Below are 19,996 nucleotides of genomic sequence, written 5' to 3' on the forward strand. Positions count from 1 at the left end.
AAAGACTATCAGAATCTAAGTTGATACAGAGGACAAAGGAAAACATTCGCAAATTATACATTAAAACAATTCGAAATATTACAATTAGATAATGGAAAATTTAAGAAACACCTGAAATATTTCTTTATAAATAATCAATTTTTCAGCAGAAAAGTTCAATCCAAAGAACACAAACACAAACGGTTTAGGATTTACCTTGAAACAATTTTCTCTCTGAAATTGCTTGTAATTTTTACAAATAATGAGAAAGAAACAAGTAACTGAATTTAACATGGAATTCTCACATAGAAAGACTAATCTGCCCTACAAGGCAAAAAGGCAGTAACTGCATTTTTGGTCAAAAATTTGTTATTGTCATTTTCATGACATTCAAGGCATCCTTTGTTATGTGACAAAACATCTTATCTGAAATGTGTGTCGTTTTGGAGAAAAATGGTAGTTGTTTGTACAGTAACTACTTAGGCTGGATGACTTTTAAGTCATTTTTCTCAGTTCTGCACTCTGCGTAGTTACTGCCTTTTTGCTTTGTAGGGCAGTAATGTAATAAAGTACTCCATTTAAATTGTGATATTATGATAAAAGAACTAATACATTTACAGTAGCTACAACAATGAAACTATGAGTTTAATATCTCGTCCAATATATTAAGACACTACATTCAAACATTTGGAGTCAGTAAGAGTTACACTTTTTTAAGGATATCTTAAGCTCACCAAACTATATTTATTTGATCAAAATACAATAAAAAGTGTAAAATTATTGCAATTAATATATTTACATGAGCAATGTATTCCTGTGACGCAAGAATAGAATAGAATAGAATAGAATAGAATAGAATATAATAGAATAGAATAGAATAGAATAGAACACTCCAGATGTAAGGCACCATTTTCTCGCAGTCATCTGATTGGAAAGAAGGCTGTCGAGGAGCTGCATGGGTAAGTTTTTGTTTTTTTGTTCCTGGTGGTTCTGTGGTGGTCGTGTGTTGTTTTTAACTGAGGGGGAGGAGACAGAGACACATCAGCATCTGAATGAAGCGTGCAAGCCGTCTGAAAGCACTGCGAGTCTGGGCACACAGGGTAAACAGCACCGCCACCATCTTACTACTGTTTATATGCTTTTCTCTTCAATGGACGGACTATTGTTCAACCCGCAGACGATGGCGGACGTCAATGGCAACAGTAAGATAATGAACGCAGAGCTGGAGGTGAAAAAGCTTCAGGAGCTCGTGAGAAAACTGGAAAGGCAGAACGAGCAGCTCAGGACCAGAGCAAACGCCGTAAACAACTGCACCTCCGGCGGCCGTCTCGGCCCAGACACCGGGAGCTACTGCCTTTCATCCTCATATTCTCCATCTTTTGGACCCTCGGAGGAGCACTATCCGTATTTTCATCCGCAGTCAGTGACTGGTGCTGATGAGGAAGATGCCACTGTACTGGATGAGGTGGAAATACTAGACCTTCGTGTTGTTCTTCCCATCGATGGAGAGTCTGATTACATCTGGTACTGATGCTGCATTATTTGCTCCGTAAACAATCGGTTTCCAGCGTTGCATGTTCTTTGTCATCGCTTAAATAGCTACAGTTCCCATGAAATGTCACCATAAGTAGTAGACCATGTGTCCAGATCCATTGTTAGTTACTGTTACTGGTGAGTGTCTGAACAGCACTGATGCAGGGTCTCTTGCTGCAGATTGGCATGCTCTGCTGATGTGAAAAATTGACTTATTATTCTTAAGATCTTTTGTCTTCTAAATGTGAAGTGCACAGATGCATAATTATTTGAATGTTCGTCTGTGATCATTTCACACCAGATGGTCACAAGTGTTCTAACTTGAACGTGAGCACTACACAGACAAATAAAAACAGCTAATCTGGCCTGCCTTCGTTATGGGACGCAACATTAGTCTTGAATGCAAAACTCCTACAGTGGGACTCGAAAGTCTGAGACCACACTGAAAAAAAAGTGGAGACTGTAAAATAAATTGAAGAAATAATTTTTTTTTTTAATTCCTACAAGTAACAAATCTGTGTCCATGTGGACACTTTTCTACAGATCAGAAGTTCTTGCTTCCATTCCGTTCTTGTACTTATATATTACCATACATTTTTATGGTCAGCTAAGATCACTTCTGTATTATTAGTATATTTATACATTAGACTTCACAGACTTTAATCAAAATGGTCTACTGAGGATTCTGTCACATCCATAATGTAGTATGCCTATTTGCCTGTTTTGGGGAGGTTTAAGTATATTTTAGAAAAACATATTTTGCCTGTTGATTCCCCAGTTTGGGTGCTCTGAGAATATACATTACCAATTAAAATACTTTAAGATGTTTATTTCAGCTGTCATTATGAGTTCAAATGTGTTTCTGTGGCTCAGTGATAGAGCAATGCATTAGCAGCGCAAAAGGTTGTGGGTTCAATTCCCGGGGAATGCACATACTTATAAAAAAAGTTATAGCCTGAATGCACTGTAAGTTGTTTTGAATAAAAGCGTCTGATAAATGTCACATCCATATTGCTGGAATTGCCGATGCTGAAGAACTTGTGGAGTTCATGCAGCTTGAATGCTGCCAACACAATTTCATGGCACCTCATAAAGTTCTTGGGTTTTTAAAAGAGAGACAAACCAAATACTAGGCCATTATTAAGATCGGTTGCTATGCTGATAATATAATCTGTAATGACAAAAAAGTTATGTTTGAAAACTGCACAAAAATGCCTCAGAGGTAAAGCCCACTTTATGTGTTCATACTGCATGGCACAAGATATAGATTAAGACTGAAATATGTATTTAAAACATTATGTTACATGTTCCTGAAAACCATAACATAAGGTAACATCAGGACACTCACAGAGATGGGTAGACATTTGATCAGGTCAAATTAACATCATTCACATCCTGAATTAAAATTTAGACCTATAGTAGTTATTTTTTATCTTGTTAAATAGTTAGTAGGATATTTTTAATAAATCATATCATGTATTTATATATTTTTAAATAGAGATCAGTTATGTTTCAAACAAATGGCTTAGTTTTAGTTCAGCAGGTCGTGGTCGTTCATGCATTTTTATAATTTAGGTTTAGTTTCAAACTCTCTTTTAATCAGCTGAGCTAATTCAAATGTTACTACATTAATGAAACATGAACCATGAACCATCCATGCAACATTGTAATAATGAATGTTTGCAAAAGTAAAGATTGGGAAGTTCTAACCATGTTTTTATGTCACCAGGTTGTACGTGTCTCCAAAAGCCAAGCTGTTTCCTCATCTTCTTCTCAGTCCTCTTCAGTGGTGCAGACATGTGCTGGACAACCCCAGACCAGAAGTGGAGTTAGCCAAACGCTCATTGTGCTACAAACTGGACCAAGGTACCAACCATCATTCCCATGGAACTAGAGTATGATATGTGAATGTCTAAAATGTCAATGTCAAATTTGAGATTGACCATTATAGCTTTTTTAAAGAAATATTTCACCCAAAGGATCCAGCTTGTTTCTTCATCAGATAAGATTTGGAGAAATTTAGCATTACATCAGTTGCTCACCAGTGGATGCTGTGCAGTGGATGGGTGCCGTCAGACTGAGAGTCCAAACAGCTGATAAAAACATCACAAGCACTCCAGTCCATCAGTTAACATCTTGTGAATTGAAATGCGGCATGTTTTAAAAGAAACAAATCGACCACAAGTTTTTTTTTTTTTGTTGTTGTTTTTTTTTTTTACATCAAAACATTGCTTTATCCATAATATTGTGAAAAACTATAGAGTGAAAAGGCAATCTTGTCTGAATCGGGAGGGAAACAAGTGAAAACAGTTCCAAACAAATATGTTGTTATGTTTTTGATGTAAGACAACAACAGGGGTGGACTTTGTTTGGAAGTTTTATTATGGATTATGGACCTGTATTTTGACCAGAAGCGATGGTTTAAAGTAAAAAACATCTTGATGATGGAATTGTTTATTACAAACATGCAGCTTTACACTTTAAAAGACATTAATTGTTGGACTGGAGTGGTGTGGATTATTGTGATGTTTTTAATCAGCGGTTTTGACTCTCATTCTGACGGCACCCATTCACTGTAGTGCATCCATTGATCTATTGGTGAGCAAGTGACATAATGTTAATTTCTTCAAATCAAAGTGGCATGAAAGTGAAGTTTTGTGAAGTGAAGTGAAGTTTGTGTGTGTGTGTGTGTGTGTGTGTGTATGTGAGACCTATTTCTTTAATGGAGTCTCAATATAATGCAGATACATATACAATTTAATTTTATAAAGCTGTAAGATGAATCTGATAATGAACAGTGGCAGACTGGGGAGTGGCAGACTTTCTTTTACTCAGCCTAATATAAAATAGAACTTGGTATGATGATAAATAATAAGACCTTGAGAAGATACAAAATTAGCACTGCAGTGTCTTGGTAGCTATGTCAGTGTCAGATAACCTACATTTTCTGTACTTCTGCTGGAGGAGATGGTCTCCATAGAAACAACTCCTAGTGCAGAATCCGCTCTAACTCACACTGATGTATTGGAGACTGTTCTGGGGACATGGTGGAATGTTTCTGTACTGTATCAGTTATTCTTTTGGATCAGTCCATACATAAATGATGTATGAGGCGCACGTATACAGAGACGTGTGTTGTGGAGTTGCGGGCGCTCTGAAAGGCTTTTGAAAGGCCAGATTCAGCGAGAGCTTGGCTCTCTGTAAACGGGATCATGAATACATCTTTGTTCCGGCAGCCTCTGAAAACCTTTGTTTTTCTGGGTAGCCGTGAATGCTTGTTTTTATGCAATCTTGAAAAAGGCTAATTGTTAAGGTAAGCATAAGTACGCTTGACAACCCAGTTTCACTCTTTTAAAGGAATAGTTTGACCCAGAATGAACCTTTCAAACCTTTCAAAGGAGAAATTGAGAAGAATGTCCTAGTTACTGTTTTCCAAAATTGTCAGAAATAGCTTACATTTCTTAATTGTGGGAATTTTTTTTTTATATATATATACATTTAATAAAAACTACAGAAACTTTATTTATTTACTTATTTGTTATCCTTATTCACAATAGTACACTAACCATACTATTAATATGTTAATGTTGCTGTTTGTCATGTTTATTTATTAATTGCACTTCTCTTTTCCCATTAGCCAAAAGATGGAGAGGTGTCCTCTCTTCAAGCGCTCTGTACAGTCCTGTAGATGAACTCTCTGCTTTAAGCAGCTGTTCTAAACCCTATACTAAACCTGCACTAACTGAGCAAACAGGTAACACTTGCGCCTCACTCATCCTAACTCAAGACCAGAAACTATTTCTCATTATTATTCATTACATGCTTTCTCTAACTCTCTCTATTGGGCTAATAGAGGTTCTGTACTCTATGCCTGATAAACTACTTAGTTTGAACTGCGTATTATACAATCCTTTGTGGAAAAGAAGTAGACTTACATAGCTTATTTTAAATAAGAGTGCTTATTACAGAAATTATATACTTTAAAAGTGAACTGGATGTAATGTTTTTAGCCACTTTATTACAAAAAGATTATATTGTTTTAATATGAAATGCAATTTGCTCAACTTCAGAGTGCTTCAGAGGACTAAAGGATATCTTGATTTGTAATACTGTATGTCTTTCAAAAAATATAAAGTGTACTGCTGAATGTACTGGCATTTATGATATAATAAAATATACTTTAATATCATTTCAGTAACACTTTATTTTAAGGTGTCCTTCTTACACTATTATAATAACAATTAATTATGCATAATTCCATGCAAGTAACCCTAAGGCAAACACTAACCATACAGTAGGTATATGTAGTTATTCAATGTTACTCAGTACTAAATGTATAATTACACTGTAATAAGGACACCTTCAATTAATAAAGTGTAACCAGTTTCTATTGAAATGCAAAAATGTTGTGTATTTCAATATATCTGTAATTACATTTGTAATAATGCAATTTAGTACATTTAAAATATATTAACTTTAAATGTAATATTAAATGACACTTTACACGTATGAAGTACTTTACATGTGTTTTAGTAAAATGTACTCTTTAAACTATTAAAACAACAAAATAAAATGTATTTTAAAGCAAAACTTTTAACTTGACATTATTACAAAGTGCACTTAAGTGCATTATTTTAAAGGTGCACTTAAGTGTGTTCTTTAAGTACACTTAAGTGGCCTTTTATTAATCTGCATGTACAGTTTTTTTCTTTTTTTAATATAAATTCTTTTCAGATTTAAAGTGCACTACAGCTGCATATTCAATACACTTAAGCACCCTTCTTTTTCACAAGGGCCATAAGTATAATATTGAACTACTATTAATTTTTGATTGAAATATACTGGTGAACTAGGAAGTTGAGAAACGTAAAGACGTAGCAATCAGAATAGCTGAGAAAGAACATATTGATTTTTTTTCCCGGCATCAGATATCGTTTCCATCAGTCAGATCAGCATTTTCCAAGCCATGAGAAATATGATACATCACTGATGAGTTCATGGTGTCTGGTAGTGACCGCTGCAGCATATGTTACACACAACAGATATTTGCTTGTGATACTTTGTCACAGAAGGTCTGCATATGGTCCTGGTTGGACTAAAGATTTATATGCATTAGATCAGTGGTTCTCAACCGGTTTTGCTTTAGGGCACAGCTTTGACAGTGGACAGCAAATGACAACCCAACAAAGAATTTCTTTAGTACACAAACCCGAATTTAATGTCTTTATGGTTTAGTCATTGTTTATAAAGGTGATTTTTACTCCATACCGTATTTTGATTTATCTATCATCTCTCTCCTGAAGCAGATCTACCTTCACCAAACCATCAGAAGACTCTCACAGGGAGAAACTGCTCCAGCCTAAACGAAAGATCTCCCACATTCCTCTATCACACGGCTACACAAGGTAAGCTTGACCAAGATCTCCCATCAAAGCAAACACACAACTCTTCCATTAGAATTAAGTCACTTATGCCAACCAAGGTTGCATATATTTGATCAAAAACAATATTTTATAATGTTATGAAATATTAATACAACTGTTTTCTATTTTAATATATTTGAAAATGTAATTTGTTCCTGTGAGGTAAAGCTCAGTTTTCTGCATCATTACTCCTGTCTTCAGTGTCACATGATCCTTTCTAAATAATATGCTGATTAACGGCTTTCTTTACTTTCATTTACTGCTTTCTTATTATTATCGGCGTTGAAAACAGTTGTGCTGCTTCTTAAATTATATTTATGAATTGATTCAAACCCTAAATTTTGATGTACTATTAATCAAAAATATTTCTTTCCCCAAACACAACAACATTCACACAAAGTAGAAAGATCATATCATTAGATTTTCAGTAGATGTTAGCCAAAATGTTATTTAACATAGGTCAGTATGATCTTTTTTTTTTGCCTTTTTACAATTTAATTTCAGCATAAATAATATGACAGTACAATTTTCATTTGAGATTGTTAGTCAATGTTTAATTTAGTTTACTTGCTATAAAATAAAGACACCTTCAAAAGTAATGCTTATTGTGTTTTCTGTTAAAATATGCATCCTATTTTCTGTGATGCACAAAACTAAATAAATAAATAAAACCATGAGTAATTTCTGCAGTTAGTAAATCAGTATGTATTCTGCACATCAAAACTGTGAGTCAAGCAAAAATGCTATTTAAATGTTTGTTTTTCCCCCTATTATTTGCCATAGCACTTTTGTTATTAGACTGAACAAAACAGGACTCCATGATTTTCAATCAATATAAAAATGCACTTTAAATGTCTCTTTCAGGGAATAGTCATCATCAAAGGCCCCTCAGTCCTCAGTCGTCAATAGACAGTGACCTAAGTGTCTCTGAACTGGAGGACGACTCCATCTCTATGAGCTATAAGCTTCAGGACATGACTGATGTGGAGGTCATGGCCCGACTGCAGGAGGAGAGTAAGTCTATATTAATACATCACATGGTCACCCTAATGTCATTACAAACCTGTATGATTCGTTTCTGTAGAACAAAGGTATTTTGAAGAATGTTGGTCACCAAACACGTTCAGTTCCCATAAACTGCCATTATAATTGAAAGGGCCCTTGCATCAGGCTCACTGCCACCTGGTGGCTTTAGGAAAACAGCGACTGGTCAGCAATATGCATTTAAAGCAGTAAATATAGGAGGAATATGTCATTTATATGTGTCAAACTTCCTGCTGCGAGCTGGTGGCGCTATGACTATAACTCAATATTGACACGTAGATGTCTTCAGGCCAGGATTTTTATCAAACGTAAAGTTTGGTGCAGATTGAACATGGTATGTTTCATGAGTTTTCGAGCACGTTTAGGCCCTAAAAATTGCAATTCGTTTTGGATTAGAAGAAGAAGAAAAAACTTCCAATAGGCTCCTTGCACCACAGGTGGAAGTCAGTGTACAATGGAAGTCAAAGGGAAGCAAAACTGTTATGTTACCAACATTCTTCAAAAGCTTGGACTGGGTCAGAAGAAGTATTTTGTACTCAGGATGCTTCGTGTGTTTGTGTTTAGGTCTACGACAGGAGTACGCGAGCACCACTGCCACAGCTACGCGCCGTAGTGCCAGTTTTTCGGTGCACACAGGCGCGCGCAGGAGCATGAGGAGTGAGGCCGAGCTAGAGGAAGAGGAGGAGTACGATCAGCTGTCCGCTCCGCAGCCACGGCTCTTCCGGACGTCCTCCATGCAGCGCAGCACGTCCCACTCACAGAGCCTCTCCAGCATGAGAGAGTGCCGGCGCAGCCCCTCCACGCCTCAGTACCTCAGCAGCCTGTCCTACCAGCAGCTGCACATGCCCAACCTCAGCTCCAGCACAGCCACAGAGACCCAGAGCTACAGAGCCCACACAGGTCAGGCTGAAAATATACTGATAACACTGACACAGCAATAACTCACTGCTACGGTGACTCCAGTCTCTCTGTTTTAATATGAAAGCTTTTTGGTAGAATCGATTGCTGAGTGGTGCCATCTAGTGTCTGGAAACCAAACTGAAGTTAAATAGTCTTAGAGATATTTAGTTAGTTGTAATAAATATGTTGAGCACAAAACTTATTTTTATAGGATTACCCAATTAAAACAAGAAAACAACCAAAACAACAAACTGGCCTGTTTTTCAGACAAGCTACGGAGGAGCATGCCAAACCTCCTTCGAGCTCCCAGCATCCCCAGTGTCATCAGTGTGCCCAGTGTTCCTGCTCCGGCCGCTCACGTTGCCACATCGTCCTCATCTTTGTCATTACTCCGAAACAGTCAGAGTTTTGATTCCCACAGTGGTCTGACCAAGATACAGTCTGCAAGTAAGTCCAAACATCACAGTAAATGATAATAATTATCTTAGTTCCTGATTATATCGCATTTTTTATGAACCTCGGGTCAATTTTCATTGCTCTCTGTTCAATCTCAGTTCCCTGTCCGGGCCAGTTACAGCAGCGGGTTCAGAGCGTGGGCAACTTCTCAACACGGCCCCCTCTGAAAGCCACGGCGTATGTGAGCCCTACCATCCAGAGTGCCACCACAATGCCTTCCTCTGTTAGTCTCAGCTCTATCCCCAGCAGCAGCAGCAGCAGCAGCAGCATCCCTCTCCCCAGCAAACCCAGCGCCCCCTCCTCCACTCGCAGCGCTCTACCTCGGCCTGCTTCCTTTGTTGGGACAAGTGGGGTCTCGCGCAGTAAAATTGGCCAGCCCATGCGCAGGTAATCATTCTTCCTCCTCTACTTTTGTGAATGTATTACTGTACATTCGCTCATGGGCTTCTCATCCAGGAGGCTGGTTTTGCTTTTTATAACATTAGCTGTTCCAGAGAGGACAAGTGTTTTATTGTTAAACATTTACTGGTAATTACAGAATTTCATATTCATTGAAGCAAATGCACATGTAGTTACCAGTAAACTTCAGACAAACTCAGAAAATGTATTGCTGTTGGCTGCAAAATAGTGTTAGGCTTCTGTTCAATGATATGGACATAAAACAAACCATAGTCACTTTTTGTAATTCAATAATTGATTTATCTGCAAAAACAACTTGATTTAGAGCTTTTCTCTGCAAAATATTGATTTTGCAATTTCTTTTTCATTAATGAATCAGCATATTTGTATTTTTATTAATGATGCATTCAACTGATCAAAAGTGAAGGAGTAAAGTCATGTATAATGTTACAAAAGATGAGCTTTATGGGCTTTTTATTTCTTTAAATAAACCTAAAAAAAACATATTATAGTTTCCACAAAATCCTAAGTATGACAACTGTTTTGATAATAATAATAATAATAAATGTTTCTTGAGCATATTCAGCATTATAGAATGATTTCTGAAGGATCATGTGACACTGAAGACTGGAGTTATGATGCTGAAAATTCAGATTTGATCACAGGAATAAATTACACTTTAAAATATATTAAAATAAAAAAAACAATTTTAGATTATAATAATATTTCTGTTTTTACTGTATTGTTATCAAATAAATGCAACCTTTATGAGCATCACAGACACTCTCTGAACCAAAACTTTTGAGCAGTAGTGTAGCTTAATGTTTTAAAATGATTTAAATATATTTCATTTCATACACAGTAAGCCTATTTCATTGTTAATTCATGTTTGTTCATAGTTCATTAGAATACAACTCATGTTCATTTATGCAACTTGAAATTTCAATTCAAATGTATTAATATATGCAGAAACGTACATTTATTGGTTAAAATTGTTCATTGTTAGTTCATGATGGTAAAAGATTTTGATATTTTGTATACTATACTGTATAATAGATTAATTAACACTGGTCACTGTCGTTTCAGTTTACTGACCCCACCGAAGAGTGTCTCTGCTCTGAGCGCCCTGCGTGACGGCAGCTGGAGGGACGGCTGCTATTAAACTGCTCTGACCTTAAATGTCTCAGGCCCAGCTGGCTGGGCTCAACTGGGCACAACTAGACCTTACGTGGAAATAAGATAACATCAAGTGATTCGAAGTTGAAAAGCCCTGTTAACAAATGCAATACAGCACCACTGCAATATGCCTGATGGCTGAAACCCAGAGCATTATGCATACAAGTGTTTACGTGCAAATAATTTGCCTAATTGCAGCACAATTTTTTAACCATTGAAACCAATTGTCAAATGATATTAATAATTAGATAAGAACATAAGGACTGTATTGGGTTTTGTAGATGTTATAATTTAATAAGCATAAGTCAAATAGCACTTTTACTGTTAACTTGCATTGTTACATTAGATAACCAGTATTGCCAGAGTAGTACCCAATTGGTTTCTTTTGCACATGTTGCATTCCTTTTTTAATAATGTTGTCAATTATGATGCAACATATGGCAAGTGAATTATGAGGGTGATCTGGTGCATTTGTAAAAGCAGATGAAATGGACTGTAAAACACTAAATGCAGCCTAGAGTGAAAGGCATGCATTGAAGATTGTATGTTTACATGATGCTCGTGAAACAGAGCACCGTGGACAAGACATTTGCACATCAAATGGTGACATTTGTTTTTCTTTTTTTTTTAAACAGGTTGGATGGAAGGGAATGGATGGTATGTTTTTCCAGTGTTGAATAAAAAGGCTTTTGAACTGAATTCTAATGTTTAGAAATGTTTCGTACTAAAATATGATATTCAAGAGAGTATTTAAAAAAAACTGTGGGGGGGGGGGGCTACTTTTTTAACTCGTCTTAGGCTGTTTGTCTGATTTGCACAAGATCTGGTATGCACTATATTGAGATATTATCGACAAAATGATAAGTTATATTCATTCAATCATTTAGCAGATTTTATTTAGCATTTAGCTTATTTTTTACGCATTTTATTTCAGTGTAAGGCATTGTAAACAAGTTTACAAGTTGTGTTGAGTTTACAAATGCAATGGCCAATCAGAAGCATTCAGATCAGTCATTGCATTGAGTTTTGTTCTGTGTGCACTGATATAAACAACAAAGTGCAGATGTACAGTAAGAGTAAGAAAGTAAGAGATTGTTTTTATTAAAAAATATCAGAAATATACACATAAACAAAGTAAGAGATTCATTTTACAATGCAGACAATTTCTAATTATAAGGGGAGTTTTTATTATTTTATTTTATTTATTTTTGAGAGCGCTTAAAGCTCGCTAGACTGAATAATATTATTTGATAATGTAAATGTTTTTGCTCTTTTTCTATGTCATTCCCTCGCTATTTGAATTGTAAATGAAAGCTTTATAAGTAGGCTATATAATGTTTTTATTCAATTGTGGTCATGTTAAATACAAATTCAGTCAAATTTAAAAAATATGTATTGTATGACATGACATACATATTTAGTACCAGCCTAAAAATATGGGATTTATTATGTTCGCAATTATTAGATTAGAGCTGAAAATGTAACGGGCACCTTGCAAATGCAGGTAAATATGCTTTTTGTGCCACATATCGCAAGCTGTTGAGTCGGAAATTTTCCAATAAAACCAAATAATCCACACAGTGTTCCTGTAGCTCAATTGGTAGAGCACTGCACTGTCAAGCGCAAGGTTGGGGGTTCGATTCCCCGGAAACATATGATAGGTAAAAATTGATAGCCTGAATGCACTGTAAGTTGCTTTGGATAAAAGTGTCTGCTAAATGCATAAATTTAATTTAAATTTACATAAAATGAAAACTTTGTAGCCTACATAAACATTCGATCTCTGTTCTGGCATAACACTAGTACTGAATATTAGCGTTTCTTTAGTTCTTGTGTCGGCTAAACAAGATATCTGTCTTACCATCAGGGTAAATCTCTAGAAATAAATTATTTCGTTTTTTTTTTTTTTATCATGAAATGTGTATAAAGAAAGGTCATTGAAAAGAAGTATGAGCACGGTAAGTTCAGTATCCCACATTTTTATGTAAATTATTTATTTATTTAATGATAATGTTTTTTTGTGTGTTAAAATGCAGCATGAATCATTTGTCTAAAACAGGTTTCATGTTGTGCTCATCTCTCTTCATCTGCATGCCACTTCGAGAACTGGTCCACTATGGTCAAAACAACCGACATGCCATTAGAGGGCGGGAGAACAGTGGCGGTTTCTCCATTAGGGCGACGCACCACCAAATTTTTTTTTCTTTTACATTCAACCACAGTGTTACGCTAGACTGTTTTTGCTGCCTCTAAATAGTCAAATCAGCGTCGAGTCGCGTTCTGTGTAGTACCGCCCCTTTTTGGGCGATTTCTGTCAAACTGTGAATCGCCCAGAGTGCTCTCATATAGACTTCCATTCAAAGATCTTTTTTTTCGAACTGCAGCCACTGCAATGCAATCTCAATGAGTTCCGGGAGGGCTCGCCCTAACGTGCTTTCGTCATCGTGCGTAACCTTAACCTGTGCAACTACTGGTGGGAACAGTGACATCCTAAAAACTATTTTTAATTTTAACAACAAGGAAAAAATTAAAAACTACTTTAATATCTTTATCAAATGTGAAAAAAAAAAAACAGAGAGACGGGGACAGCTATGCAAATTCAGTTGTCAGCTGAACTTGATAAACATCACGGCGAACGTTACCTCAGCGTAGATTAATTCTATCGTGTCGCTGAAAGAAATACCATTCATTCGTTGTAGCAATAAGGATAAATGGGCAATTAAAGAATTAGGACAACCAAGACCAAATTAAACATCAAACAAGTATCTACAAAGGGCGGGAAGTCGTGTAAAAAAGTATTTTCGAGGAAGTGGTATGAACAGAGAAAAAGGCTAATAGGCTGTGAAGTAGCTGACGCTTTATTCTGCTAATTTACAGCTGCATTTTGTTACATCGCGAGAGCATGATGGACATTGCATGGAAAAATACAGGTGTCACCGAAATGCATCATCTCTCGGAGAAGGTGAAAAAACACGAAAGAGCAAAGATGCATATGGATAGTAGGGAGCAGTGTAATATAAGTGAATAATTTATGTAAGCAGTGTAATGTAAGTGAGGAATGTGATATAAATGAGCAGTAATAAAAGCAAGTTGTGTAAACAGTGATTTATGTGACTTCAATTATTTCTTATTAAACTGAAATCGAAGTAAAAAGTTTTTTTGGGAAAACCACGTCCTGGCGTCAGTCTTCATTTGCTGCTGCTGTTAACATGCATATAACAACATAAGGAGAGCAAGAGATTGAACCAGAATTGTTGCTTGACTAAGCAGCTAGTACGGCTTACTCCTGGATGACAAGCCACGTTAGAGCAATGACCCCATCGAATAGCGTTACCCCTTCTAGGGCCGTCTTGACCTTTGATTTGACCTCCCATATGAGTGTGGAGATAACTACTTTCTCAGGTAAAATGCACTCAGGAGTAACCGGGCGTTTGGATGGATCAAAAATGCGAGATAAGGAATCGGGTATGATGTTTTTGGAACCCGGGCAGTACGAGAGAGAAAAGTCAAAACATCCGAAAAAAAGTGCCCACCGAGCCTGCCTGAAGTTGAGTCTTTTAGCAGATCTAATATATTCAAGGTTCTTATGGTCAGTCCAAACAATAAAGGGTACCCCCAACCCTTCTAACCAATGATGCCATTCCTCCAATGCTAACTTGACGGCCAACAATTCTCTGTTACCAATGTTATAGTTATGTTCGACAGGTGATAGACGATGGGACAAAAACATGCAAGGATGCATCTTGTTGTCTGAGGAAGCGCATTGGGAAAGAACTGCACCTACCCCCACCTCTGATGCGTCGGCCTCCACCACGAACTGACGTCTGGGATCAGGGGCAACTAAGATGGGAGCTCTTTAAGTTGGTGAATGCAGCCTCGGCTGTATCGGACCACCTGAATGTAGTTCTGGAGTAGGTCAAGGCGGTCAGAGGTGCGGCTAGTTGGCTGAAATTACAAATGAAACGCCGATAGAAGTTGGCGAATCCCAGAAACTGCTGTAGGGCCTTATGGGAATCTGGACTTGGCCAGTCTATCACAGCATTAACCTTGTCAGGATCCATGTGCACTCCCTCAGAAGAGACGATGTAACCAAGAAACGTGTTCCTGGAGAGACAAAGAAAAAATCAATATGTCATCCAGGTAAACATATATGAATTGATCTACCATGTCTCTCAACACGTCATTCACGAGTGCCTGAAAAACTGCTGGGGAGTTGGAAAGACCGAATGGCATAACCAAATATTCAAAATGCCCTCTGGGGGTGTTGAAAGCAGTTTTCCATTCAATAATATTATTGTAAATATATTTGTCAAGTTGGCAGACATGATTAAATATATCGCTGTCCTTTTAAAATGAGATGAGATCATTTTACAATATTTAACAATATCTCTGTTAGGATAATATATAGTTTAATATGTCTATAAACACAATCATTTTGCGTTTTTGTATGCTTAATAATTAAACAAACCTTTATGTGTTAAACTGTAATAATTTTCAAAATTACGCTCACACTGACTCACTGAATTCTTAATGTAAAAGCTTTAGTGAACTATGTGATGTTTTAATTTTTAACCAGACAGGTGTGTGTTGGACAGTCTCTCTGACAACCACTGACCGCTCCAGTCGCATACGCGACAACAGCACACATTTGTAAGTGTTTTAAACTATGTATATAGATTGTGAATGTAATTCATTTCAAGTAGAAAGACATTAAATGGTACTGTTCTGACAGACTTCACACTGTAGCTTTTGTTTTTTGCCTGTGGAACCAACAAGATTCCTTGCGTAAGTGGATAAAATGCCAAACAAGGCACAAGAGGTGAGTCATCTCTACAATATTATTATTAAAACTGCCGTCTTTTCCCCATTATATGTCAATGTGTACCGTACTTTGTCCTTTAGGATGCTGTGATCAATATGAAATCTGTGCAGGAGATTGCCAAGCAGTTAGGGTTCGAGTGGACCGTCCTAGCATTTGAACTGGGATTCACCAGAAATGAAGTCAGACAGTTTCATGCCACATCCAAAGAAAAGAGGGTTCAGGCTCAAAGAATGCTGGAATCATGGTGTGTATTAATCCAACACACTATTAACTGTAACTGTTTATTATTGTTTTTTAAATTAGACTTTATTTTACAGAACTTACACTTTTTTTTCTATGAGAGCTGTGCTGGTGTTAATTGGTGATAGCTCCGATGAGCTGTGTTGTTGATTGATAGGTATGAGCGTTCCTGGGACAAACCGAACAAAACCAAGCTTCTGCAGGACGGTCTTGAGCGGGCGGGCCGTCGTGATCTAGCTGAGAGACTGCGCTGCTTGCATTGGGGTCACCAGAAGCTCAGCCGCAGAGTCGAGCTGCCCTCTGCCTTCCCCTTCATCATTACTGTCCACAAGACCATAGACAACAAGGACGCCTTGAGCAGGATTAATGTGCTCAATCGCAGTTATAACTAAGACCATTTTGCAAAGAAAAATGATGTGAGCTAAAAGTCTGATTGATGCTGAAAATGCTGTTCTAAACTTTCTTTATTTTTCATTACAACCTGAATGCTTGTAGTTTAGTTAAAATCTTTAAAATATAGTTTTCATATTAGCTAAGTGCATTTTTATACATTTTAATTAGAATACATTTTCATTTCATTGTAATTAAGATGTTAATTAACTGAAAACATTACATTCAATTCAGATGATTTCCATGATAATGTTAATTCATCATGTTAATTTTATCCAGCATGATTTGAGAATTATCCAGATTTTCAATGTGGCCTTAGACTTTTAGATCCCAGTGTACATAGAAGAATATTCAATAGTATTCAGTAGTTTTATATATTCTATACGTTTTTACACACCTCATGAAACCATTCTTCTTGTAACTAATTATTCAATTGCATGAATCAAATTCTGTTTATTTTTCTATCATTCAATCAAACTCTCATACAATATGTTTACATTCACAATGCATTTACTTATGTTTCGGTGTTTCGATAATAAAAAAAGGTCCACTTGAAAAGCAGTGAAATCTAATGCAATTGAATGCTCAGATAAACCATGACTTTCCATTCTGACAATTTTGTTTATTTTTAAATCAGATTATATTACTTTAATTTGCACATACATTTAATTTTAAATTATATATATAGTATATTCAAAATTGTAAATTCTCAGAGAAGAAGTCAGAAGTGACCGAAGACTGCACAAGGTTAATATAATTTTATATTAACGCTTACATTTAGAATTTTTTTAAATTGTAGCTTCACCAGAATTGTACGAAACTTGGTGACTTTTATGGCACTTGGTCTGTGAAAAAAAAAAAAAGTTGAAGGCATTTATTCTATTTTTATTCTATTTTTTCTTAGTTTTGTTCTTTCTATAATAAAAAGGTCATAACTGTGTCTTCTCTTATATTAAATTCATATTCTAATTCTAATTATATTAATAGCTTGACTTCTAAACCTGTATGAGTTGCTATCTTATATTGAACATAAAAGAAGATATTTTGAAGATTTTTGGTAATCAAGCAGTTGGTGATTGCCCTTGACTTCCATAGTGGGAAAAAGAAAATACTATGGAAGTCAATGGCAACCACCAACTGTTCAACATAAGAAAGCAATACAGGTTTGGAACAACATGAGGGTGATTAAATGATGACAGAATTTTCATTTTTGGGTGACATTCCCTTTAAAATATTCCCAGTGTTACTCATCATAATTGCATTTTTACTAGAATGAATGAGCTCTTCAATTAAATTCTTACTAGTAACAATTCCTATTAGAGAGCTCTCTAAATCAATTCTTACTTGTAAAAAACAACAACATTAAAGATGTTTAATTGCAGAGCTATTTAACTGAATTAAAGCGCTCTCTAATTCAGTTGTTAGTAGTAAGAATTGCATTAAAGAGCTCTCTAATTGTAAATCTTACATAAATAAAGAACAGTATTAGCTGGAATCTTGAACAGGGTATAATGGGGCTAACAGTCCTTCTTAAAAAAAACGTGTCTATTTCTGGTCTCAACGTGTATAATGATCAGAAGAAAACAAATATTTATTTTTATGTAATACTGATGGGGGGGGGGGGGGGGTTAATTGATGTGAAAATACATGATGAACGAGGTTTCAGATATAAAGGCTACATTGTTTGAGGTGATATGGGGCAAAATGTTAATACGCTTTTGATTTACAAAGACAACATTTAGATACAATATTAAAATAACCCATCCTTCAGGAAAGATGGAGCATTTACTGTTTATTTCACATATCTTGGGGCATTTCATAACCTCTCAAGTGTGCTATTACTACACTTATTCACTTATACACTTATACACTCCATGTTATTCTGCTAACAGTAAATGCAAAGGTCACGGGAGTTCACTTTAAGATCTCGTTCTTATCCTCTCGCGATATTTCCCGAGTATCGGAGCTATGGCAATAGAGAACACAACGGGCAACAATGATTTCTCGACGATTTACACAAGAGACGGTCTGGCCAACGACTCGTGTCCGGATAACGACAGTCCTCGGGAGAGGGTCTTTAAGATAATAGTCATCGGGGATTCAAATGTGGGAAAGACGTGTCTAACTTACCGCTTTTGCGGTGGTAAATTTCTCCAAAACCCCGAGGCAACAATCGGAGTAGATTTCAGAGAGAGAACCCTGGACCTCGATGGAGAAAACATAAAGGTAAGAATCCAAACAGAAAGCTTTAAAAAGCCTTTTGAGCATGAATAAGGAGTATGAGATTCTTCACCCAGCGGATGTAGCCTATTGTGTGTAACGTTACTGTTGACAGAGCTAGACAAACAACACTTGAAATATTTGTAAATAATGTAATATTGTTTCAATAGAGTAGTGTAGCTAATGTTTACTTGTATTAACGTGTAGTTAGATTTCAAACCTATACATTTTAATGTCACGTGATGTGTGTATACTGTGTTATAGGACTTTGGACTCTAAACTGCTAGTATATTTTATATCTACACTGGTGCAAATTGCATTCTCCTTCTCAGTTGCAGATCTGGGACACGGCGGGACAAGAACGCTTCAGGAAGAGCATGGTGGAGCACTACTACAGAAACGTGCATGCCATCATCTTTGTGTACGACGTGACCAGCCTGGCTTCATTTGAGAGTCTGCCCGAGTGGATTGAGGAGTGCAGCCGTCACTCAGTCCCTCCCTTGGTCCCACGCATCCTAGTTGGGAACAAATGTGACTTGAGAGGAGCGAGAGAGGTGTCCACGTTTTTAGCTCAGCGACTGGCTGACAGCTACAACTTCCCGCTTTTTGAGACGTCTGCAAGAGACCCTGCGGAAAAAGAGCATGTCGATGCCATTTTCCTCACGCTGGCCTACAGGCTGAAGAATCACAAGCCCCTGAGACTGAAACAGCCGAGTGAGAGCAACTTCTTGCAGCTCGCTGGTGGACAGGAGGAGAAGACATCCTGTTTGTGCTAGTGCACTTTGGCCCGTACAGTTTCATGCAATAATTTAGGGTGGAGTTCTGTATGAAGTTAAGACAGAAAGAGTGACTGGGAGATATACAGTACAGTATATGTCTATAGGATTGCATTTGGATTGTGCAGTTTACAGATTTCTTTGGAAACATAGACTGTGGAGCATTTTGAGGGTTTAACTCACATGCAGCAAGGGATGCCTATATGTCTTATTACTACATATTATTATTATTATTATTATTTAAGAGTGAAACATGCTCAATGTCATGAAGACCTCATTCAAGAGAGACTGTTATAACATTTTCAGTCTGTAATAACTTTGCATGTTGTTTCAGTGTTATTATTCCACAGGTTGCCGCTGTGAAACTTCTAAAGGCAATCTTGTGCATGTCTAACTTATATGAAATAACACATTGGTCCTCATTATTGTGCAACGTGAGCGTTCTACTATGCTTGCGGATACAGATCAATTACTATTATATTTATTTTGCACTTGATTCTCAATTTTATTTCTTTTGAAAGCATATATTATATCTAAACTGAACCAGACAGACTGCATAACTAAAGCTATTAATGACTCCATCATAAACACTAGTGGGTGCCACTGTCAAAGCATTCAGAGCATTATTATGAAACAAA

At 36.6% G+C, this 19,996-nt stretch overlaps 3 protein-coding genes across 9 annotated transcripts; all 3 read left to right on the forward strand.

The window, feature by feature from the left end:
- Positions 1-871: 871 nt before the first annotated feature.
- Positions 872-11,594, forward strand: slain1a (SLAIN motif family, member 1a). Of its 6 annotated transcripts, none has more exons than XM_059499619.1 (10): positions 872-938; positions 1,157-1,503; positions 3,242-3,378; positions 5,150-5,266; positions 6,816-6,917; positions 7,800-7,949; positions 8,544-8,879; positions 9,147-9,326; positions 9,434-9,722; positions 10,821-11,594. In XM_059499619.1, exons 2-10 carry the CDS (start codon positions 1,160-1,162, stop codon positions 10,894-10,896), a joined length of 1,731 nt encoding a protein of 576 aa, XP_059355602.1. In that variant the 5' UTR covers positions 872-938; positions 1,157-1,159; the 3' UTR covers positions 10,897-11,594. The 6 variants fall into 6 exon arrangements, with proteins under 6 accessions (XP_059355602.1, XP_059355599.1, XP_059355600.1 ...); XM_059499616.1 differs by lacking the exon at positions 872-938 and adding an exon at positions 966-1,079; XM_059499617.1 differs by lacking the exon at positions 872-938 and adding an exon at positions 966-1,079 and having other exon boundaries at positions 6,819-6,917.
- Positions 11,595-15,511: 3,917 nt separating this feature from the next.
- Positions 15,512-16,920, forward strand: wu:fc50b12 (uncharacterized protein LOC103911624 homolog). Of its 2 annotated transcripts, none has more exons than XM_059499325.1 (4): positions 15,512-15,560; positions 15,687-15,729; positions 15,843-15,976; positions 16,130-16,920. In XM_059499325.1, exons 2-4 carry the CDS (start codon positions 15,709-15,711, stop codon positions 16,362-16,364), a joined length of 390 nt encoding a protein of 129 aa, XP_059355308.1. In that variant the 5' UTR covers positions 15,512-15,560; positions 15,687-15,708; the 3' UTR covers positions 16,365-16,920. The 2 variants fall into 2 exon arrangements, with proteins under 2 accessions (XP_059355308.1, XP_059355307.1); XM_059499324.1 differs by having other exon boundaries at positions 15,521-15,560; positions 15,813-15,976; positions 16,130-16,919.
- A 1,373-nt stretch (positions 16,921-18,293) lies between these two features.
- On the forward strand, positions 18,294-19,996 carry LOC132094933 (ras-related protein Rab-33B-like). The gene is made up of 2 exons (XM_059499622.1): positions 18,294-18,588; positions 18,915-19,996. The coding sequence occupies exons 1-2, from the start codon at positions 18,331-18,333 to the stop codon at positions 19,356-19,358; spliced, it is 702 nt and encodes a 233-aa protein (XP_059355605.1). The 5' UTR covers positions 18,294-18,330; the 3' UTR covers positions 19,359-19,996.

The sequence above is a fragment of the Carassius carassius genome, chromosome 19 (genome assembly GCF_963082965.1).
Source record: "Carassius carassius chromosome 19, fCarCar2.1, whole genome shotgun sequence".
Classification (NCBI taxonomy): domain Eukaryota; kingdom Metazoa; phylum Chordata; class Actinopteri; order Cypriniformes; family Cyprinidae; genus Carassius; species Carassius carassius.